Source organism: Pterocles gutturalis, unplaced genomic scaffold (assembly GCF_000699245.1).
Source record: "Pterocles gutturalis isolate BGI_N339 unplaced genomic scaffold, ASM69924v1 scaffold10633, whole genome shotgun sequence".
Taxonomy (NCBI): Eukaryota; Metazoa; Chordata; class Aves; order Pterocliformes; family Pteroclidae; genus Pterocles; species Pterocles gutturalis.
Window position 1 is genome coordinate 88,817 of NW_010123185.1, and position 25,054 is coordinate 113,870.

Here is a 25,054-nt window from a genome sequence, read left to right on the forward strand (position 1 = left end):
GCTGTTGTCCCATTATAACTATTTTTCAAGTCATTAAATACATTAAGCAAGATCGATACAAGCGTAAGGGACCTTACTGGTGTGATGTTCCCCAGTTCTGTTCAATTGAGCAACGGTAGCTGGGTAACTGGCAGAGATCCTGATGTATATAGACAGTAGTTCCCCACCAGTTAGAATTTCTGAATTTAGTATATAATGGCATGTTGACAAAAAAGCAATTTATCTAGACTCTACATTATAAAAGCAACATTTCATGTAAAAATAGTAGTAAAAATAATTCAGTGCAAAATAATAATTCAAGAGAAAGTCTCGAGCATTTCTTCAAAGTCATTCTACATTAATTGAGGTTGTAAAGTATTTGATGAAGTTTTCAAGAGCACTCAACCGAACTTGAGTAACTAGCAATTTGAATACTCTGAATTCTAGCGTGCTTGCAAAAAAAGCGTCCTTTAAAGATTGTGTTATTTTGATGAAATCCTACAATGTCACTAGCTGAGACCAGCTTAGAGCAACAGCATGTTAAAAGTATACTGCTTCAAAAGATGCTCAGACCTTGCTTCATACAGATGTTTCTGCACTATATAACACATTTCAGGCAAATCTCATCCTGGAGAAAGACTCACATAAAAAGAATACTCTTGTTTTAAATTTCTAAAAAGAGGCATATCATATTCAGAGTTCTGTTACCAGCGTTTCTCTTCTTTTTTTTGCTATTTTCTATTATCTAATAAGTGGCTTGTTAACTAATTAAATAAAAGATCTTTAGGATAGACAAGATGGATTGACATCTGAAGGATTGCTCTATCTCATGTCGAGTACTTTGAATACAAAAGTGAAGAATTAACAACTAGATCATTTGTTCAAAACTTCCAGCTCGGAGCTCTCTACTCCAATTTTACTGGCAGCATAGGCACTTTGTTTTTAAATTGCAAATGTTGTAGTGAAAAAAAGAGTTATACCTCCATTTTAGCACTAGTTTCACTAAGTGCAAAAGTTTCATGTTTTATAACATTGTGTTGAGGTCTGAGCTAATCAATTCATGTGAATAATTCCAGTGGTCATATTTATAAAGTGTAAAGACTTCTGCTCAGTCAAATTATGTTTTTGAAGCTTCTTAGCCTTTTTATCCATTTTAACTTATTATGACAGATTTATTACCAGCCCTAATGAGAGCATTTAGTACAGCTTCCAGATAAGCCCACGGTGAAAGTCAATGCCAAGCCTTACAACTGTGCCCAAATTTATTATTCTAATTAGCAGTAGGTAATTAATTGGCAACAAACAACTTGTTGAATGGATTTGGTCCCCTCTTTGAACATAAATCATCTCTAATTTTTTTCTAATTCATCTTTTCAAAATTATTCATAGGTACCAAATATATGCAGGGCCAGTTTCTACATCAATACCATGGACAGCAGGACTCACCTCCCAGTGGAAGGATTTAATGAAGAGCCATAGAGATGGCTCTTATTTATCCTCAGGTTACTTTACACTATTAATTGCATACAAGAGCCTGTAGATCTATGATATTGCATTTGCACTGATATCAGCAACATTTTATAGAGCTAGCTTAGAAGATACAGAATAACTTCAAGGAAGCCAAGACTCATATTCCTGATTTTTAAGTGAACACGCTTGCTTTCTAGATCATTCCTAAGGTAATAGAGGGCTATGAATATTTGGTATTTGTAATTGATGTGGCAAACTAAAAGATTAGCCAGATGATTTGCACTGTGTTCTTTTTTCCCCTTGACTTTACAGCCTTCTTTTCCAGTAGAATATCACCAATCCAACTTCACTGGACAAAAGATGAAATTAGTATGAATTATTTAAACCTTTACAAAACACTGATAAAAGCAAGTTAGTTTCCAGTTTTTGAAAAAGTTAGGAGGCTATATTAAAATGTTATTTTAATTTAGCTCAATGATTACTCAATTGCTACAGTTAAAGTCTAACCGTTTCCCCAAACGAAGTCAGTAACAAATAATGCAGCCTACAGCCCTAAAACATTTCTCAAAACAAAACAACTTAAGGAAAGGTGCACTGTGGTCATCCAGATATCCTGTAGTGCACTGTGGAAGGCAGAACTCTGTTAGCCAGCATCAATTTCCCTTCTAGATTTTAACATTTCCATTTAATTTAGGGGTAGGTTTAAACCACAAAGAAATGCAGCAGAAGTAATAGAGGCATTGCCACTAGTTTCAGGAGGGAGCATGCCAATGGGCAGAATAAATAAATATTGGCAATAAAACCAGAATTACTCAAAGATCACAAGTAAAATACAGATGTATCACAATGGTGCTAATAAGTTAACTGTTTTGTTGACTAGGGCCACCTCAATACTGCTACTTTTCTGGTAACTGATATCTGAGTCTCTTCACCCGACCTGAAACCAACAATGGTCCCTCCTTGCCATTTCCCAAAACTTCAGTACCACCATACTCAGTTTAGCATCTGTACTCTGGGATGATGGAGTTACTCAAACCACCAGCCTCCTCAAAATCAGTGCTACCATAGAGAAAATATTTAAAACCACAACATCTTGTACATTATTAAGCATCCATCCAACTTCTGCAGGGAGACCAAATCAAGACCAGCCTGTGAAACTAAACATTTGTGGTCAGGCTACTGCATTGTGTGAGGTCTTACATATTCACCAATATAGAAATATCTATATGGAAAGTAAAAACACTATAAACACTTGTAATACATAAAGTATGATGTGTAAATTAACTACAGCCTCATAGCATCTATTAAAAAGGCCACATAAATCATTTGGTGTTAAGTGCTGCAGCAATGTTCTTCTCAGATCTTTATGTTTTTCTGAGAAATCCTCACTATAAGTTGTCCCTCTAAAAATGTCTGGAAATATTATACTGTTCCAGAATTACTGGCACACTATAGAACATAAGGAAGACACAATATAAAATCACAGACTAATTCAGCTTGCTGATTAGCTTACGTGAAATCTAGGATACACTTATCATATATTAATTTTCTTTACATGGTTACAGTTTAAGAAGGGCCAGGTCCTTTCCAGCCTCTGCCAACTGAAGGGGTAGTCAGAAGGCAACAGAACTAGTTCAAACTGGTTTTGTGGATTTTTACTTTGTGTCTGGTACATTAAATTGCTAAAACGGTAGCTGACTCAACAGGCACATAAGCCACTGAGTTTACTGAAAGTAAAGACTGCAGCTAAGGAGAATGTAATTTCCTGACAGAAAGGAGAAAAATGCTCAACAAACCTTGCTATCAAGTTAATGACAGTATAAGGCTGCTAACTGGCCTGCTTACAGGCAAAGCTGAGCAAACAGTATGCTAATATTGTCACAATGATCACCAACTAAAATGTGTCTGTTGAATTTATATTTGTATACTATTATTAATTCATACTTGCAATGAATACTACTGCATTTATAGTGCCACTATAAACTTGTAAACCGAGTAAAATTTCCAAAACCAGTTAGCTTGGCGAACCCTGTGATACTGGCATACTCAGATCTACTAAACTGTTATGGACTCAGATCAGACTTGATGGACTTTGATCAATCCACCAGACCAAGAAGCAGGAAATTTCCACCAGTAAAACTAGACATGAAGGTGAGCTTATCAAATTCCTAAAGTGGAACTCTGATGGAACACTTTTTTCTTTTCTTTTTTCTTAATATTGTCCTTCTTTATTCTATGTGGAAGAGTCTGTTACTCATTAAAGGTCAGAGATAACCTATTTGCAACAGGACACTGATCATCATCTAAACCCTTTAATATTGGCCTTCTTTATTCTATTTGGAAGTCTGTTACTCATTAAAGGTCAGAGATAACCTATTTGCAACAGGACACTGATCATCATCTAAACCCTGCTTTCCTCTGCAAGTTGACTTTAGCAGCAGTACGTGCTCCATCAGCTACACTGGTCTGGATGTTTTCTGGGCTGAGATTTCTCACTTAGCCAAACCTCTCAAACCAGTTCTGTGCTCTGCACAAAAAAAAAAAAAAAAAAAAAATTAGGATAAGACTATCCCATGAATTCTTCTTAGATCAGCTCCTGTTAATTTTAAATTATATTTACAGAATATCAGTGTGAGATAGGCAGAAGAGTTATATATGAATTAAAAAAAATATGTATCAATCTGCTGAAGAAGCTTTTGAAGGATATTGGTTCTTCTGTTCAGCATGTTACTTGATCATTTGTTCTGCAGCAATTAAGCAGATTCCCTTCATTCCTCAGGCAAATTGCTCTTTGATGAGCTGGATCAAGTAGCCATTCCCTCCATCTGAGGTCATGTCCCAAAATAAGATTCTATTTTGCAATGCACAGACAAAAGCAGTGCTGAAGAAGCAAGATCCTACCACTCTTGTTCTCTTTGCAAATGACAGCCTGCGTCTTGCGAAAACATGAAACAGTTCCTTTTCTGAAAAAAGAAAAGATTTTATCAGAGCAGAGGGGTCTTAGCTTTGGGCACAATGACAGAATCCATGACTTTGGACTGTATTTAGCCCAAGCTAGGCAGAACAGCACAGCCTGATGGAACATGATAAGGTAGACCTACTCAGAACCTTTTTACAGCTTCCTTCAGGACTGTCCAGCTTGGTGACTGAAAGATGTTGATAATCTTGAAAGGCTGTTGTCATCCGTATACATTTAAATCGCTAATTACTGAGTACACAGAGAGTTCTCTCTGATAATCTTGAAAGGCTGTTGTCATCCATATACATTTAAATTGCTAATTACTGAGTACACAGAGAGTTCTCTTATAAATAGCTGGGCATGATGCTTCCTGCACTGTGTGACAGAGAAGACAACAAGGCCACCAGAAAGAGGGAATGTGCTCAAGATATTAACCAGAGTTCATCCCAGTTCACTCCCTCCTTATGGTCAGGCTACACTTGTAATTGCAGAGGACAACATTCCTCAGAGCCTTGTAAGAACAATACGCTGTAAGGGAGAAGTCCTTGTAAACACCTAGCAGGGTGCGAGAAACAGAAATGAAAGAGAGAAGGAGAAAAACAACACTGGAAATAATTTGGGGCCATAAACAGTGGAAACGCTCAGACACAATCACAAGGACTAATTTGGAGACTAACATGAGAGTCTCCAAATTAAAATAGTGCCAGTGCCTCCCTGAACATTTTTCTTCCTCCAAATCTGCCTTAATTTGTAGTTTAATAACAAACAGTACAGCTCTCTGCACCTTTTTCAAAGGAGTTATGACATGCATTGTGAGCAGCATCATTAGCCTTTTACCTTTTACTATTTACTCATTTAAGGTCCTAACCCTACTGACGATTAAGCCTGGGCTACTTAATGAATGAAGCAACAACTATTTTACAGCAGGTTATGAGATCAGTATCACTCAGGAGACTCCAGAAATTTGGGGACCCTCAGTCACATCTATTGCCCAGCAGCAATAGATTAAACTGTCAAAAAAGGGATAAGAAGAGGACAGCCTGGTGTTGGCTTTTCTAAGATTCACATTAGAACATTAACCCTTCAACAGACAAGTTAAAAAGAGGAAAACTAGCAACACAGTGTCACAAATACTGGAATGAGTTGGTAAAAATACCTTAAAAGTATTCTCATCCAAATAAGAAAGCAGTTTCTAATCAAACTAATTTGACATTTATGCACACGCCTATATGCTTCTCTAGAAGTCAGAGGACTGAAAATTAAGTCTTACATCATCAAATCCACTCTTCTGATACCAGAAGCAATCAGATCAGCTAATTTGTTCATAAATGGCTTAAAAATCAACTCTAAAAATAATTTATTGTGGGTTCAGAAGTGTTCTATTAAGAGGCTATTCTAGAATTGCACTGCTCCCATAGTTAGAAATTTCTTCTTTCTGATCTAAATTTCTTCAGAGCCAGTTCATTCCCATTTGGCTTCATCTTTCTTTTTAAATAAGAATTTATCTTCCAATGCATTTCTAGAAAGCAAACATTTGATCTAAGCTTCTCTTTTGCAACACTTAAGCAAAATTCTTTAGGTTCCTTTTATGGAATTATGACACTTTCCACTCCCCCTGCCCTAAACAGCGTGGTAGATCTGCAGCTGCTGGAAAATTAATTTTTTACTGAGAGACTTGATATCAATTTTGATAGCAAAAGACGTTTCACAGTAACTTGCACAATGACATTAGTACACTCTTATCTTCACCAGAAATATCTCACTTCATAAAGTCTAGAACTGATCTTGCTGCCTTCATCACCTCATCTTACTGTCAGATGCAGCCACAGTCATCTCACTATCAACTAGTATATATACAGATCCTTCTCCTTATTTTGTTCCATCAAATGAGCTACAAACTGTTACAGACTTTCTTGTTCTGAGCCCATAGATGCATAACCTTGAGATTTCAAATAACCAAACCTTTTCTTCAATATTTGAAGTCTACTTCTAACTCTCTGCTTTCAAAAATAACCCTTGCCTTTACCCTTTCACATTTTATGTGTCTTTGTCTCATAGCTACTGTTTTCTGTATTTACTAGCAAATTACTATGTGTAAAATTTCCACCAAATTTCCTTTTTAAAGCGGAAAACAGGGAAATCAAATTTACCCTATCAGAGAACGACAGCAGATTATTCAGCACAATGCACCTTTGGCAGGGTCACGTTTTGGCATCCCATTTCCTGCTTAATCCCAAACTTTTAGCTACTCTTTACCAGAATTTCTTCCTGAATTTCTCCTCCTTCTTTTCCTTTCCAGTTATCTCTTATGCCACCTTCTCCTTCTTCTTAGATATAAGCGTTATGCTTTGCTACTTTCCACCTGGAGTGGCTACAAATTTTTGCTAGCAAGTTCAGAAGCCTGAATAGAGTCATCTTCCCACCTTTTGCAGATTGAGTTGTGTTTTGCTTCTCCCCCAGATGTTCCTTTCTCTTTCCATGCACTTGACAGAGTCAAAGCTAGATGGTTAATGTTCCTGTCTATACTGAAAATTAAGTCTTTATTCAGTCAGGGTATTATGACTGTGTTTAACATCTACTCCTTACTAATTGCATAAAGTAAGCATTTCTTACCTTCTCTTTTAATCTGCACAGTTACTGAATTAAGATAGTATTACTAAAATGATATTAAATTGCTTTCCTGAACAAAAGTCTCATTGGAAAAAAGTATAACTGACAGTATACACTAGTCTAGACTGCTAGATAGTCAAACCACCTCTTAAAGGCTATTTAATAAACACAGACCTGCTGTGTTAGTCTGCCCACCTGGACACTTCCTTACACTCCAAATTAAGGTACAATAACACCAATTACTCTGTCTACATGTGTGTATGTGCATACATATGCACGGCATTTCCCTTCTCTACACACTGTATCCCTCCCAAACAACACTAATATTACATCTAAGGCTCTGATCTAATTGGAAAAGACCTTGTTTCACTCCCAACTTTTGAATGCAATTCAAAATTTTGATTTTGCACTGAGCATTGAGCACAGTGTTCTGATCTTCATTAGAGCTTCCAGATGCTACTGTAACGCATGTAGTAGAGAAAGGCAAAGAAATCTAAGTTTTTCAAAGCAATCCTGAGAGGAATTCTGAAAGGCCAAACAGCAAAAGGAGAAAGGAAATGAGTAGTTATTTTTACTAACAGGAAGTTTCTTTTGAATAAGGGACAACAACTGAAGTGTGAATAATGCCTGAGCTAGAACGGTCTAATTAAAATATAAAATCCAAAGCAATTGGATTCCAAGACCTGAAAAAGACAAGAGCTCAGGAGGGTTCTCCAAAATGCTCAGTGAGATGAGGAATCAACCGCAGCCTGGTTTCCTGGTGAAAGCAAAGATGAACGCATTAGGAGTCCCACAGATTGCTCATTCCTTGGAAATAACTTGTTAGCAAGGACTTTTCACCTTACTGCTGTTCACAGCAATTCTGGTAATTTCAGACGTAAAAGAGGAGCAAGGGAGAGAGAAAATCTTGCTGACAAGAGCCCCATTGCACAGGTGTCAATCTCCATCTTCAGAAGGGAGCAGGTGAAAAGAATTACGTACCCTGGAGGACAGAACCAGGTGGCTTTCACAGGGACTGAGAGAATCTTACAAATGATGACAAGAAGAGAAGACAGAAAAAAGATCTCTTCTTTTTCCCCCTTCTTAGTGAGTAGGATGAAACAGCATATCTATTTATTCCTCTTCATTTAACAAGAGCAGGGCTTGGGTGAACCTCTGGCACAAAGGAGTTATCCATGATTCATAAGAGCATGCAGGCTCCACATTCTGCAGTGCATTAAAAACAGAACAATGTTTTCCAGAAAAAAAAGCATGATTCTGGTATCACTGCACAAAAATAAGTCAATTATCCCTTCTTAATTATTTATTTAGCATTAATAAACTCTTACTGGCCATGAAAGGAACCTGGGAAACAGCTAACAAGAGTGAAAAAGTGTAGTGAACACCATTGTTTTGCAATAATACATCCCAGGTTCAATGAATTAGCCTCTGGCACCAAATATAAATAAATGGGTATTTTATGCGAGTACAGTATTTTGCATTAAAAACTATTATGGGGTAAGTGGAACTAGGTTTTTGTCCTGCTACAACACTTTATGATACCTCACAGTAGAGCAACCAAATTGGATGTGAAAATGTATCAGAAATGGAAGCAAGAAAATATTTCATAATATTAAGTCTGGTATGGTCACCAAAAAATAAATTTGCTTCATATAAGTTACTGTGGGATAACAAAACTTCCTCACAAATGAGAAATACACATCTAATACACAAAAAAATAAATGGCTTATTTATTGAGTATTCTCTTTTACATTCCCTTTGTCAGTCTCTATCATGAGAGTAAAATTCTCAGAAGGAAAGAAGCTCTCTGTGTATTTGTCAAGCATCTGATTAACAATCCTTTCCCACTGCCATGATATAACCAGAAAATAAGGTAACTGACTTCACTGTACAGAGAAGCAAATACAAGCAAATCCAGTTTTCTGTGTGATTTCTATGTTGTACTGTTTTCCGGGCTGCAGGAATAAATCAATTTAGCTTTATTAAGGGATTTTCATCACTTCATAAAATTTTTGAAGTACATGCTCAATGGTTTCTTAAAGTCTATCAGTTCTCAAGTAGAATGTACTCTTCTATAGCTGCCACTGATACAAAAATTCAGTCAGGAATCTCAGTACTAAGCACACTGGCTGCAAGCAAAAGGCTGTACCCTGACACCTGTTTCTGAAAGGACTCAAACAATGCCCTGAAATCCAGATCCTAAATCTGAAACATTTGAAATAGGATCAAAACTGTGCATTTTGGGCCATCTCTAACTTGAAGGGAAATGGGATTTCTCTCTCCAATGTCCTCCTCCCCAAGAAGTTTCATTTAACTAAATTAGTTATTAGACTGAAGACTATCCATAAAAAGCAAAGCAACTAAATCTTCCTCCTGAAATCAGGAGATGAGAACCAATCACGCAATACCCATTTTGGGAAAGATACAGAATTTCTCTTCAATATATTCCATAAGTCAATAATTTAAATAGATGTGTTCTTCAAAAGGCACTGACAGGTGCCTCTCTTCTCTATTACCAATGAAACAGGCATAGAAAAACCACACACACTCCCCAAACTGAACGAGAAAGTGCCTTTGCTTTCCTGCTTCTCACTACTGCTAGGCACAAAAGCCAAAGACAACCCATTTCCAGTGGACAGCAGAAAATAAATGTCAATTAACTTACTTAAGGCTGGTCAAAAACCAGGCATTAGAAACAGTGTGAGTGCACATACGTGCAACACATGCTAGTCAAAAACCCAGCATCTATGGGTTAATATCAGGCCAAATATCTCCTGACTCGGACCACAAAGTGGTTCCATTAACACATTTTAACTTTATATGCCGTCTGCTAGCTATTTGCATTTGCTGTTCTAATGCTAGTCTCATGCAAAAAATTCTGCTGGAACCATTGCTTATCAATACATGTATATATATTTATCCAGAAAAACATAAGGGCATTTATAGTGAACATGGGCTCAAGTCCCCACTTCAAGGGATATTTTTAGGAAATTGAAATTATCTGAGAAAGGGAAGACCCTCCTCTGCTGATTTCAAATGCTTGAGCAGAATAGAGAAGAAACATCTTTACATAGAGGTAAAACAAAAACATTTGAAATCTCTAATATTTAAACAGAAGAACCATTTCTCAGCCAAGTATAGTCAGAATTTTGGTTAATTTGTTGTACAACTTCAGCTTTGAAAAAAGATGCAGACTTGATAAACAGTCCTACCTTCTTATTTTCTTTCATTTTATTCGCAGACCTAAGCTATTGTGAAATAATTGTCTTACACCTGAATACAAGATTCATTCAACTTTCTACCTTCATATTTCTCAAGAACACTGCAGAAGATAATTTCTCAAAGGAATTCTCTAGGCCATGCTAAATAACACTCTGAATCACACTACTTTTAGCTTTGACCACCTCTTCACCAGTATGTATCTCAGTTTCCCACTTGCCTGCCCCTGCAAAGGTGCCTAACAGTGACAGTATTCTGGGCACTACAGCTCCACAGGCACACAGAAAAATAAAATTTAGAGAATACTGTTAAGGCAAATATCAGCAGCACTTTGCTGCCTATTAGCAAAAAAGTTTGAGAATTTCTGACATAAAGAACGGCTGAAATCCTAACATGTCTTACGTAACCATATAAATTAGCTAATCCGTACCACATTTATCTGCTTGAAGCAGAAAAACTTGTCCTAACAAGCTGCAGGGATGTATACAGGCCTCTGATGATAATGGGCTGTTTTCACTGTTAAAGCTCTTTGAGATATAAAAGGCAACTAACCTCTCTTCTAGTTATAGATTACTTAAGGACCTAAATTGGGAAGCAGCACCGCTGTACTCCAGCACAAGAGTGATTGGAGGCTATACATAGGTTCAGATAAAGCTAAGGTTAATATCCCTGCAGAAGGCACCTATGATTCCTGTATTACAGTTGTGAAATATTATGCATATTCCAGCTTATCAGTTTTATCTTTCCTGATTTATTTAAAGCCTAGGTGATCATATTTGCCAAAGGCATTTCTTCAGAGTATGAAACAGGTAATCACTGTAGAGATATATGAGAAGTGTTAAGGATGGCTTCAGCTGTTCTTCATATGGGCCTCCACAAAAGCATAATTTTACAACATGGGCATGTGTCCATATACAAACACACGCTGAGTGGGGTCCAGATGAAATGCTGAGTTGGGGAAGAAAGAAAGTGACATGACACCAAGCGTACTCAAAGCTAATACAAATGGAGAGACAAGTTCCCAGCACAGTTTTGGTCTTATTTGCAACCTGTCTTTGTAAGCAATTTGGAGAAAATCTCAGCTCAAGTGTCATTGTCAAAAGCATTATATATACAAAATAGAAAGAGCAGCGATGCAAAAGCATTCCTTGAAACACATTGTGGGGACAGAGGAGAGATAGTTATATGTAAAAAACAAATTACAAACCTCAAAGAGAATGGATCACTCAAAAAATGTCACAAAAGATAGAAGAGAAGACAGACAGAGAAAGGCAATGAGTTTTTGGAACATATGGAGCCCTTTTTAATTCTTCCAAACGCAGTTTTTAGCCTCTTTCTGGAAACACAAGATCCTGTATGGATTTTCTACAAGAATAAACTGAAATCAATTTTTCTGTGGTATTGTGCTATCAATAGTGTGTATACTGAATGTATATCATGTCTATCCCTATGTTGTGTCAAATTAAAAAAAAGATAGCCAAATGCTGTCCTAAACTTTAATTGAAAAAGAACATCAGAACTGTCCAAAGACCTTCCCTGTTTCTCCCACAAGCATATACATTCACATGCTGAAATTTAATCTGTAAGCAGAGAGCAGTATCATTTTTAGATACTGAAAAGTTCACAAAGATAAGAGCAGAAATGGCTTGAACTCTTGTCTACCATTATAAAGAGAGTAATAAAGCTTTATTACTCCAGTTTCCCACCTCATGAAGACACGAGGCCTGATTCACCCCACCTGGCACTAGCAAAGGCTGAGAGTGGATGCAGCTGCAGTATAGCTCTGACCCTACTGCAGACCAAGCACTGTTATAGCCCACTCTCTTCACTGCCAGTATAGTGACTCTACTGGGAGGCCTGGGTGTTGGGAGACAACAGACATGGTTAAAAGTTACTGTTTAGTTCTCCCAGATGGCAGTACACTTTGTGCTCTGAACTGAGCAGGATACTTTTTAAAATGAAAAATTTGATGTAATATCACACCATGAATGTTTGCTTCCTGGCTACTTAGAAACCATAGATTCAAGTAAAGTCCTTTACTTTTCAATGTATTTAAACTACAGATAAACCAAACTAATTTACCCTTCTTGCATAAGTAGTATCAGTAATAATTTTGAATTACTGTAACAAAGTAACTAACTTCCTTCGTCATGTGTTTCAAATTGGAACTACAAAGTTCATTTCAATTCAAAGTAGGTAAAATCCAAAATTAAACACTTATGCATGCACAGTTGATACTGAACAAGACAAGTGCTACAGAGCATTTCCCAAAAGGTTGCTTTCAACTCTCTCGCCATTCACTGAATAATGTCAATCTACTTTGACACCATTTCCTCGTTCTCCCCTTTTTCCTTTGATAATGTTCTCAGGTTTCCCCTTGTTTGTTCCTGCCTAATCTTTATTCTAAGCTCAGTCCTGCTGCCATTTAAGATAGTGGAAAAATATTTCCATTAACTTTGGTTGGACAGCATATTATGTTCTTGATATAGATGTTTTCCGTATTTCCATTGTACCCCCAGAATAACTTCAACAATAAAGTATCCACAAAAGGCAAGATACACAATTCAAATACCTGAAGCATAGTTTACAGATCAACATAATAAAAAGTTTTTTCTTTAAAAGCAAGACTGCATATCTATAAACCTTTAGGCATATTGCCATAAATAAAATAACATATAAATATATATACACATACACTTCATCACAACACTGTAAGGAGCAAAAAGAATCACCTGGCACTGCTAACTGTCACATTTCAGCTTAATATTAAACTCCTGTATGCCTTTCACTCCATCCCTACAAATCCCTCAGGGTTAATATGAGCTCAGAAATCCAACCACTAACAGACAGTAGCAAATTTAATGAGACTAGAAATGGGGTCAGACCAGCACATTTCTTAAGATCATTATACTATTTGTCAAAAAGGGGAAAAAGTAAAAAAGCATTTACAAAGTTGTAGCATTGTTCTGCTAGCTTTCTTAAATTTGCTCGTTACAGGTTACTGAACAACTGATTGCAAGATCCTCCCACCATCCGCAGGCAGCAGTGAACCAGATTAAGAGAGACGAGGCAATTAAGTCAGGAAGAAATTCCCAGGAAGTGTGAACTGAAGTGACAAATATTGCATTTAACAGAATATGGTACCAGCATTTCTAATAAATAGCTGAGAAGACAAGTCATAGCAAGATCATTAATATATCCTTAATGAAGTGATTTACTTTCTAAAATTGGATTGTAGGAAAACACCTCAAAAGAAACAAGGTATGGGTAATTAATCATCATCCTCTCTGATAGCCACAGTTGTAAAGAGTTCAGTGAACTCACTTGCCAGGCAACAATACAGTGAAAATGAAATTAAAACATAACACACAGAAGGAACAAGCTAGTTTTTGTGAACAGAAACATACTCTTTGCATTTACTGAAAGCAGCTGCTAAGGAGTATTCAACACTATCAAGCTGCAACAGTGATGCACACGTATCAGACATAACAAGGCATATGAGGTCGTAACATACCAAGTGCTACCTAAGTATCACTAAAATAACAACCTGTGGAGATAGGCTAATAAGGACTTCCATTGTGCTTCCCCAGCTGAGGTGGAGAAAGGAAAGACACGGGAAGTAAAGTGTTTTGCCTAAGGAAGGACAATGAATCAGCATTACAACCAGAGTAGAATCAGGAGGAATGATGATGCTAAATCAAAACTAAAGTTTCAGCAAACCTTACTGCCCTTTTGAAGACAGATGGCAACTGTCTTTTCTCACAATAAGACAACAACTAATTCAGTGAATTTGCTTTCTTGAGCACTAAGATCCCTTTATTAGTCTGATCTCAATATTTTCGAGTTGCACGAAGAGGCGTACTCCCATTAAGGAGGACCACTTGGTTCTTTTCCCTCTTAGTTAGCCCAGTGAAGGTTAATGTCCCTGGAACGCACCAGCAAAGCTTGCACTTTATACAAGAACGAAATTTTGGATATACTGAAGTCAACAGACAGGATTTCATCCTTAATTGGCTTCCAGGGCTAACAAGAACAATTCCAGCTACATTACTAACATGGTAACACTAATATGGCCTAGTTACTAAAATGAGAGACGAAAGTATGGATTTTTCTTCTTGCCAGCAGAATACCAAATTCAGATTGCTTGATATGCATAAAATTGCACAGAAAGTCAAGGTATCTCCATAGTTTTGCATAACAGATAACTACTAACCCTACATTGTAAACTGAAAACCAAAGACCATTCTTTACTGTAATTTGTCAAAGTTCAGAAAGACCTGGAAAGTAATCAGGTCAAGGATTAGACACTGCCGGCTCTATATTTTCCTTGCAAGCTGTACTGTTTACAGCTAATACCACTTAAACTGGCCTTCCTGAAGGCTCCTTATATCTTGTGATCTCTTCCATGCGTGACCAAACTTACCAACAAATCCAAAATAAAATTTTCTAAGATGTACACCAAAAACTGCAGACAGTTCAGCAAAAACGTTCCCTGTACGGTTCACAGGCAGTGTTTCAGGCACTCCTGTGCTCTTGTGGAGCAGAATAGGTTTTGATTTTTGTCCTTTTTTTTGGTCAAGGGTTGGGGGGAGGAGGCATATGGGACACCACCTGCGAACCAAAAGGGAAGACTGCTAATGCTAAAACAGGTATAAAGAACTAAGATGATAACATAAATTCCTTTACAATTAAAAAATTCCACAAGCTAATATATCTCAAACTTTCAAAAACCCATCTCCATTACCAGAATATTTCACAAAGCAGACAAAAATCAAATTGCAGCAAAAAACATGTGGTAGACTAAAATAAATCAAAGCATTTGTGTCAATTAATGAATCGTTCACATTGTTAGATTCACAAACAAGAAAGATGCCTCTGATGTGCAAGAAAAAACCTCAAACACAGAATAACTAGCAAAACTGTCTCCTGAAAACAGAGCACAGACATCCAATGGGAGTGGTAGAACACATGTAAGCCTGATCAGCATCTCTTCTGAAATGTTCTACAGAAAAAAAAAGTATGATGATTTGAATGCAAGTAAACATAACCAGCCACAAAAAAAAAAAAAAAAAAAAAAAAAAAAAAAAAAATTGAATTATTTAAAAAGGTCTTGCTAGTACCAGGGAATACTTAGAGAGAAGCACAAACCATGGAGTCAAAGCCACAGAACAATTGCTAGAAGAGCTAGCCGCAGGGTGTAAAGTTGACTGGATTACTAATTTGATGTCAGTGTAAAAATTTCATGCAATAGTTGTGAAGATACCATCAGAAAGTATCATCTATCTGGCAGATGTGGTAACTTAACATTCAGGCAAGTTCTGTCACTGTTACTTCAAAGACATTAATTTGAGGGTCCTTTCTGAAAAGGATACCAAGTCCCAAACACAAGATATTCCTTGGGCAGATGGGGATTGCTACTTCTCTAACACACAAAAAGAGAAGAGAGTCTCTTCTGTAGACTCCCACATTTCAAAATACACATTCTGATAATAATGAGCCAAATTTCTTCCATGATAAAGGCTACAGCAGCACTAGCTTGACCTCTTTATGGTGCTTGTGTGACACATACTATGAAACATGCTACTGACCCTGAGAAGAGCGATACAGAATATCTTAACTGTCTTTAAGGATGAAAGATGGTGCTTGATAATTTAAAAAAGTTCCCAACTAACAGCGAACCACACATATGAAATACCAACTTTAATGAAAAAAGGTCTAGTGAGGCCAGTTGAACAGATTGTTTAAATTCATCATTTTGTTTGCATTTTAAAGTCACCATAACTTCACAATAATTATAATGGACAAACTCAAATTTCCTTCAGGTTAAAAGCCAAAACTTTTTTTTTTTACTTTCACAGTTCAACATGAAATATTTTACAGCATAGCTCTGGGAAGTAACATAACATGCTGTAGAAACATATTACACATCTGAATATAAAGGAACAGAGATAAAACAATCAGAATGAAAAGGTTAGGAAAAATCTTGCATTCTGGCAGACTTGCACACCCCAAAAATGCATAAAGTACAAGTGAAATGCAATTATTTTTTACTGTCTGTGATCTTAACTGCTAACCTACATTTTAACATCCTGAATATAGGAACAGAGATATTTTACCCAGAGATTCAAAGAAAATAAAAAATCAAAAATTTGTTGAGTTTATACTCCCATGAATGCTGCCAAATGATGGCAAATCAATAGTCACTACTTCACTAACATCATCCTTCGGATGCAGTCAACTAGCATATCTGAAAATCCTTCCCAGAAGTACCATATGGATACACAAACCTGTTTTAACTACCATCATCAAAACCAACGCGGCTTTCAGTTTGGTTACCGGTGGAATATAAATCACTAAAATCTGAAATACTTCATAGTAAGTTCCCTTTTTGAAGCTATAAAACTCTTTGCTGAATTGTTACAGGATAACTGGGTGAAATGAAAAGAATACAAGGTTATTAAATGAGGCACCATTAGTGCCTTGAGCTATGCAATAACTGAATTTATTTCTTGTCACCAGAAGGTAATTTTATTGCTGGCAGAGCACGTTTTTTTCTTCTGTAGTACTCTGTTTTTACTGTTTACTGCAGAAAGAGGTTTCTCAAAAAATGTTTTCAATTCCCCGGTAAGCATTCCCTTCTTTAGCGGTTTTAAAAAATTTCTAGAGTGGCAACTCAGAGACCCATGTAAGCACACTGAGCTTTGAAAATCTTCAGCTCTAGCTCTTTTATTACAGAAAACATGCATTTTTTTTTTTCTCTCTAGAGTTTCTTACCATCTTTATCTGAATGCTTTAAAAGAGCCAAAACATATCAGTTCCTCACATCATCCAAATAAAACATTATAGGGAAATATCTATGCACAGAAAGTAGACTGTAAAATATAAACAGGAAACATGAGTGTTGTTTTCTACTTTGTGTGGAGGGCTTGTCAGACAGGAAGTTAGGTTTGCAGACATAGGTGGGAAATGCCAGTAACACAGAACAAGCCCTTGGCTATCAGCAGCAGACGCTGTAGGAAACCATGAAATAGAAAGAATTCAGCACTTACAGAAGATGTCTAAAAAGTGTAAGGACCTATACAGTCACTGATTAGACAAAGTATTTAAAGCACTTGTACTTAAACGTTATTTTATTATTAACTATGAACTTGAGTCCAGTCTTACAGTTGTGCACACTTACAAATGGATTGCTCATTCTTTAATTGTGCTATTAAAAAAAAAAGCAAGAAAGTGAAGCAAATCTTGTGAGGACAGGCACTAACAGCAGCAGTGGTAAAAAAGTGCAGAAGCCATGCAGATATGAAGTAGAAAGGTAACAAGAACTGAGATGGTTAAAAAAGGAATGAGATAAAATGGAATAACCTTTATTCAGGTTAATTCACAGAAACCACATCCCTAGGAACCATTCACTTGGAAGGATTCATATCTAAGAAAATTAGGTAGCTAACCAAATAGGAAACATTTCAATGAACTCACACACGACCAAGCAACTTGCCACCCAAAATTCAATCAAAACCAGAACTTAATTTGAACTTAAGGCCAGATGAACAGATGGCATCAAAACCCACAGATTCCCATCACCTACAGAATACAAGGAGCAAGAAATCATTGGCTAGCTAAATAAAAAGGAACTTGCCTGTGCATTTTGAGCCAAGACTCACTTTTTATGAATGGATAACATAATTTTCCTGCCTTTGACTCTGAGGACTAAATCACCCAATATTTGTGAAATCTTAGACACTCTAGGGATAGAAACACAATAGGTGGATCCACTCTTTTCCTGACAGCCCTATTCACAATTTTATTTCTTAGTAAAGAACATCTGAACACAATATTAAACATGTTGAAAGGCTCTTCACATGTCTTACACCTCAAACTCCATGTTTTCAAAACACCTCTTCTCAGCTGTACAGAGGCCACATGCTCTAGAAGTAAAATCTGATGTGAATAGTCCTTGAAATAATTCAGTTCCTGAATAGGCAGAAATGTGTCTAACTTTACAAAGATTTTTTACACATCTTCTTACTAGGAATATTTCCCCAAGTGTTGGTTTTTTTTGAATGAGAAATGCAATTATTAAAAAAAAAATCCATTCCAGACTCAAATATTTTTCATCACGTATGTTCCATAAAGTTCAGCACGTTTGTCATCCTGATTTGGCAGAGAAAAAAGTAAAATCAGCGCAGTTTCTGCAGTGCAAAAATTCTAAATCTCTCTTGCTACTACTTCAAGGCTCAACTTTCCACTTTTGGCAAACATCTGACAAAATATCAATCCCAGATATAGATTTTTTTTTCTTCCAGTTTCATAAAGGTTTTAGCATAATTGCAAACAATACCATGTTCTTGCTTCCACTGTAAAGTTGTGCTTATAACAGGATTTTTTCTTAAGTCCTTTTATGAATCTCCTTCCTTCAGTAATTTCCATCATGTCTTACAAAGAGTACAGACCAGATGTAGTCACTACAGCATGTACAGTTCCTTTCACCAGACAGAGTGTGCATGCACAGTGCCCAAATCTACAGCTACCACATTACCTACCACGCAGATACACAAAAATAGCACTGCAAGAAATAAAAAAACTTAAACAAAAAGTAGGCTAAAAAAAACCCCCAAAAGGCATACTGGAAGAAATTCATACTCTAAGAGATGATAGATACTCTAACACTGATATTCTTAATAATAGAGGGCATGTTAATCTTAATTTATGTAACAGGACACCTAAGCAGATCCTCTAGAGATGTTACCAGAGCACCTGCAGATACACTGTACATTTTAAAGAGCAATGCAAGGCTATAAATATGCATGGCATGACCTCATTCATATTGTTCTTTCATAGGACTCAGATCTTTAGTTCAAGAAAAAAAGGAAGAAAGTAACAAAAGGAGGAAGGAGTGTCTTTTGGTCAAGAACTGGGATACAGGAAACCTGGATTCTATTTTTGTCTCTGCCACAGAAGTCCCTTACAGCAAACTTTTCCAGCTTTGGGGTATCAAATCAAGGAAGTGATTTTGAGAGATGAAATACTACAAAGGACTCAACCACAAGTAACTAGATTTGAGGGGCTTATCTACTTTCTCTGCCTCACATCCTTCATCTGAAGCAGTGATAAAAACTTTTATAAACAAACAAAAACTTGAAATCATCAGCACTGCCCTTTGTTTGCATGCAAGTTGAAATTATAACCTCCAGTATTATCGTTAATTTTTGAAGCTGTAAGGATGTTAAGATGAGGTACTAAACAGTCCATGAGTGTCACATTTCTGAAGATCAGGAAGACAAATTCTCTCTGTCCCCATACCCACTTCATTTTCAAGAGTATCTCCAAGATGTATAGCCCAAATTTCAACATCTTTCAGCAAGACAAAGGTTTTTTACACTTCAGGGTTTTTTGTTGTTTTGGTTTTGTTTGTGTTTCTTTTTTTGGTGGTGTCAGGTGGTGTTTTTTTTACCTAATTTCCATCCAAGACACTCCTTCATTCCTTTTTTTTTTAAATGTCTGATCATACTGTATTTCTCACAATTGCAACACTGAACTGAACATACAATCAGAGAAGCAAGAGAAGTGTCCTGTTTCATTTTTTGTTATGAGTACTCTTTCTTTAGCTGAATGACTTACAGATTCAGCACTTCAAATATTTAGTTTACTATCCAATATGAAAAGTACAAGAAGCCATGACTACAATAAAAAAACCTGCATAAAGTACAACATTAACTTAAAGAAAACAAAAAAGACAATGAACTTTCATTACACAGGACAGGGGGCAAGGACAGAAGAGAAAGGTAGCTTCTTTTACATTTGCTTTCCTGTCTGGAAAAACTCACCAGAAATATGGAAAAACAGTACCAATAGAAAGATGTAAGGAAAATCATGACATTTTTTAAAAGCTGTACTAAAATAACTTTACTGCAGAACTGGGACATGTGCATCTCTGAGAATATACATTTCACATGCTATAGTGAACTGGCCATCACTGATGGCAACAGATGATGATGATATTCTGTAAAGTGCTTTACACAGGACTACTGACAGTTTTTGGAGAGTAACTAGATCAATTCTTTACAGAAGTGATCTATTTCCAGCTATTTTCTCTCCTAAGAGATAAAACTATCACTAATTGTAAGTTCCTAACTCATTGAAACAGAAAAAGTTTATTTAACAATAATTTGGTTTTTCCCTCGGGATACTGTAGCTTTAAGTACCGTATCCATAGCAGTCTAGATGGCAATTAGAGAAAGTATGTCTGTCAGTATGTTAGAAAACCACTAGCATAGTGACTCAATACTCTAGAGACTTTCCAATACAAGCTGCGATTTCCCACAAAATCTGAGAGAAGAGCATAAACAACAACACATGCTGCACAGAGACTTGGTTTAAAGCCCCAGTTCCAAATTCCCTGTACAGCCAAGATAACTGTTGACTTTAATGGCTGCTGTAGAAACACCTGGAATCAGTTTGTATGTGCATGGTACATGTTTCCTATGGAGACAGACATTCTTGCTAGGGGATGTGTCTGCTTTTACTTCTGAAAGATTCTGACCTAAACATGAAGCAAGACATGGTTGTGGTGCCACACAGGACTAACCTCAGCTGGACTTGTGTTGCCTTTTCCCTGTAACAGGACACAACAGCACATGCCTTTAAGTTAATTCAAGACCCTCTCACAAAAAGCAGGAGCATGAACTGGAATCTTGAGACAGGCATCCTAGGTTTGGTTACAGGAACAATAAAGAATAAATATACTTGAAATCTTGTTAGTTATTCTGAAACCTGACTTAATCCTTTTAAATTCCCTACAGGATCCATATCACTCCTTTCTCTACCCCAGAGAAACAGCTTAATTTCACATAAATTCCATTTCTTTGGAAAAGCTAAAAAATAATCAAGAAAAGCATTTTGTACAATTGCTGGACTTTACTGACGTTGTCCATGCTGTGTTCTTTCTGCAAAATTCTAAGGGCAAAAAAAAATTTCCTCATTTTCAGTTCCAGCTTCTCCTGTGCCTTCTCCTGTTTGACTGCTGACAACTTTACTCTGCCCCCTGCCGCCGCCCCTCCCCAAAAAAAAAATTGGTTGTGCTACATATCAAGTCCGTAGTTCAATGAGAAAGCAGAAAGTTATTGTATTCATGATTCATTTTTTTATTTTCATGGAATCTCCGTTATCCTAGAAGTGAAACTATACTATGCAGATACACCTACTAGATGCCAACCAGCAGCCAGATTTTAAAAACTTGATTAGTAGAGTCACCAATGTCTCCAGTCCCACCAGGGCACCAGACTGGAGAGATTATATCATAACCTGTGTATAATTACCATAGCTACACCTGAAGAAAGTCAACCATGTTAGAGAAATTTATATTTATAGTTTTCAGCAGTCTTTGCAGAGCACAGCAAGTTCCAGTGATTTCCATCATTATAAAGAACTGATTCAGTAAATAGTCACATCTCTACTGTAAACATGTTAATCCATTTAAAATGATGACTGCACATTTTCTGTCATGATTTACCAGACTTCAGCAATACAAATTTGCAAATGCCTTGAGAAATGCATCCAGATTTCCACATCTATTCTCAACATTTTGTATTAACATCTTTGGATCCTCAAAGGAAAGTGCAGCTGCAGCCTTAAAGGTATTTAATCACTCAAGCCTGCACAGGCTGCAGACAGAGTGCACCACTTACCGCTGAACAGGTAACGGAAGGGAATCTAAGCAGTCCTCGCCCTTAAAAGCCATATTTATCTTATACTTATGTACACTTCTCCATAGGCTGGAATCTAGAAAGAAAACAAACAGTCATTTAGTAAACCTAGGAAAACTCAGGCCTCTTCAGTCCAGGGTGGCATGGCATTCTCTGACTGATCTGGGGAGCTAGCTCATTAAAAACCACTCAAAAGGCTTATTTTCCTCAGGCTGCGACACAACTCCAGCAGATAGCCAAGGCCATTAAGCACATTTCATGGCATAAGCCACATCAGGTTTGCATATTCCTGAACATCCTGGACTACTGCACAGGTCAGAGCCATCTGGGTTGACCATCTCTGAGTTAATATCAAGTTATTATTTAGCCTCATTTATTCTGAGTTAATTTGAACTCTAAAGGAAAATGATGTAGCATGATTGCAATTCTTCAGGTTATTGTGAGAAAGATTGTAAGAGAAAGCAAGTGTATTCTCGTATGATTTCAGGATCATTTAATACCACATTTACAGAAAGGCTCTTGATGTCTAAGCTACTGAAGTATCACATCCTTCCATGTTAAACAATTTCATTTTTCTATCAGTTTGAAACGTTGTACACCTCTTTTTCCTCCATGTTTTCCCTTTTTACCTGGTGACCAAGAGATGCATCCAAACACTATTGTGTTAGGAAGAGGCAAGAGAGAAGGAGAAAGAGAGCCTCCTCGTTTTCACAAAAAGGAGGGGTGCTGTCTCTTGTATATTCTTTTCTTTAGCCCCATCTTACATTAGGGCACTACCTATTATAGATCAATGCATATTCTCAACAAAAGACAGAAGATTTATCCTACCAAAAAAGGTGAAGGCATTCCCACTCACTGACACGGCTAGAGGAAACTAATGCACTGTATTTGAAGGAAAAGATTAATCCATGACTCAAGAAGAATAAGGAGGAGATGAATGAATTCAGAGGAGGAGACAGGAACCTGAGTGGGGAAATGATGCTTTCTTAGATGTGAAGAAAAACCTGGGATCAATGGATCCCACTCTTTGAGAAAATACTTTATACAGGAAATTAGTGGTTTGTGTCACCAACTGAGGCAGAATGTTTCTGATGTAGCCACTTGTGAAATTCTGCCATTTGGTTATTCTGCAAGCTGAGTCAGCCAGCATTTAAGATATTTGCCACTCCAAATGGCTCTTAATTGACACAAAGTAGTCCTCAGTATCTTCTCTAGCAAACTGATCTCATTGCTAATGCATGTCTGTTTTTTTCCCCAAGACCCCACAAACATTGTCCTAAGTACATAAAAGTATGACAAGCAAAGTAATGTATTCACATGCTCTGTCCACTATTAGCACCGGATTGCTTCGTTAATGGGGTAGTCCTGTATTCCTCCCTACCCCCAAATTTTCCTGGAAATAACAACCTTAAACTTCTTAGTCCATGCATCTAATGAAGGAGTATATTGAAATATGGGAGAAGAATCTGTTGGGGGAAAAAAAAAAAAAACCAAAAAAAAAACAAAAAAAAAACAGACAGTTTAAGTGTCACTGAATTATCTTATTTTAAAAGATTGCAGATAGACTGCCCGAAAATTCAGGTATGAAAATACTAGTACGTACCCTTCTGCTCCCATGACACATCAAGATTTGAAAGACAAGCTTACTGTTGTTTTTTTAAAGCTTTTAGTGTATGATGCACAGACTTCACTAGCAACTGGAACAAATCAGCTACCTTCATTTCTTTTTACTAGTAGAATTTTTTGTCTCTTTGTCAGAGACATTTAAGATTACCAAATACAAACAATGATATGAACAGCCAATTATCATTATTATCACTATCTTCATTTGGAAAAGACACCCTTAATCAAAGATGAACACATCTGCACAAAAATCTTAATCTCCAATATGAAGTTTCCTCTCCTAAACCCTATGATATAAAGGACCAAGAAAATAGTCTTTCAGCCTGTAGAAGTGCAGACTTCATGGACACCAGCTACCTCTTTCTGCTCAGCATCAGGCACAGGATTTACCTTCTTATGCTACCAACACACAATCAACAGCTTCCCTCTGGCAAGCTAAAGCTGCTTCACCATTAGCTCAGCCCACTAGCAGTTTCTACACTTGCAAACCAAAGCATCTGCTTGTACTCCATTACTTGTGATCAGTAACATACTGTACACAGACATAAATTAGATTTCTGTGTGTCAGTGTTCCCTATAAATTAGAAACCTGACAAAAATGCAGCTTTTCATACGCTTTCTTCCCATGGAACACACATTTGTATTATGGCCAAGAGCCTTTAAAAACATGATGAACTCCGACTTAGAGGTTACTTATGCTCCAGGAACAACAAAATGTCACACCAGTATCTTAACCAAACAGTCTGTCTCAAGACTATGATCAGATATTAGCTCAAACCTTTAAGCTGACACAAGGAAATACTCTCCGTCAGCACCTGGCAATCTGTGAGAGGACCAAGGGCACCCCCCCAGGACAGCACTAGCCTGCCTAAACCTATACTAATAGGCAACATTAGCAGAGTTGTGCAGCACAGGTTAATGTTTTTTTTGCACTGGTTTCAGTGGTCACTGGTCAGGCCCACAGCTGGTCAGAGATGCTGTACAGGTAAACTTGTACCAAAAAAAATAACATTACTTTCAGTTTGCCATACTGGTCATTTCGGTACAAGCCCTATTTATGCTGAAATAATAATATTGTGATTCTTGGACTTTTGTATCGCAAATTTTTTTAATACCTTACATAGGATTTTACATAAATAATTGTCTGCACATAAACTTGCATCTCAATTATAAATAAACAGTTTTATTCTTCTGGTAGATAGCAGTGTGTGTGGGTGGAACTAGAGGTATTCAAGGCAGCAGTCTCTCCTTGTGCCCTTCATCTTTCTTTTTGTCATGTCAACACTGAATTAGATTTCAAGATGTTACTTCCTCATGTTTACTAGATAGATGTAGATAAGCAGACCACAAAACACATTTCATTTCCATTGAAGACAGTCAGTCCTAAGCTTCTTTCAGGGAACTACTACACACAAAGAGAACAAAGCATCACATCTGGAACAGCATGTAAGCATTGTTCACAGAAAAAGCAGTGGCAACAGAGGACGTGACC

General features: G+C 37.0%; 1 protein-coding gene across 1 annotated transcript in view; it reads right to left on the bottom strand.

The window, feature by feature from the left end:
- INSC (inscuteable homolog (Drosophila)) overlaps nucleotides 1–24,600 on the bottom strand; it is an 89,754-nt gene extending 65,154 nt beyond the window's left edge. Inside the window, exons 1-2 of the mRNA XM_010077814.1 lie at nucleotides 24,594–24,600; nucleotides 21,922–22,015 (exon numbers count right to left, since the gene is read on the bottom strand). Coding sequence (XP_010076116.1) covers nucleotides 21,922–22,015; nucleotides 24,594–24,600 — 101 coding nt within the window. The remainder of the gene's footprint in view (nucleotides 1–21,921; nucleotides 22,016–24,593) is intronic.
- Nucleotides 24,601–25,054: the final 454 nt, after the last annotated feature.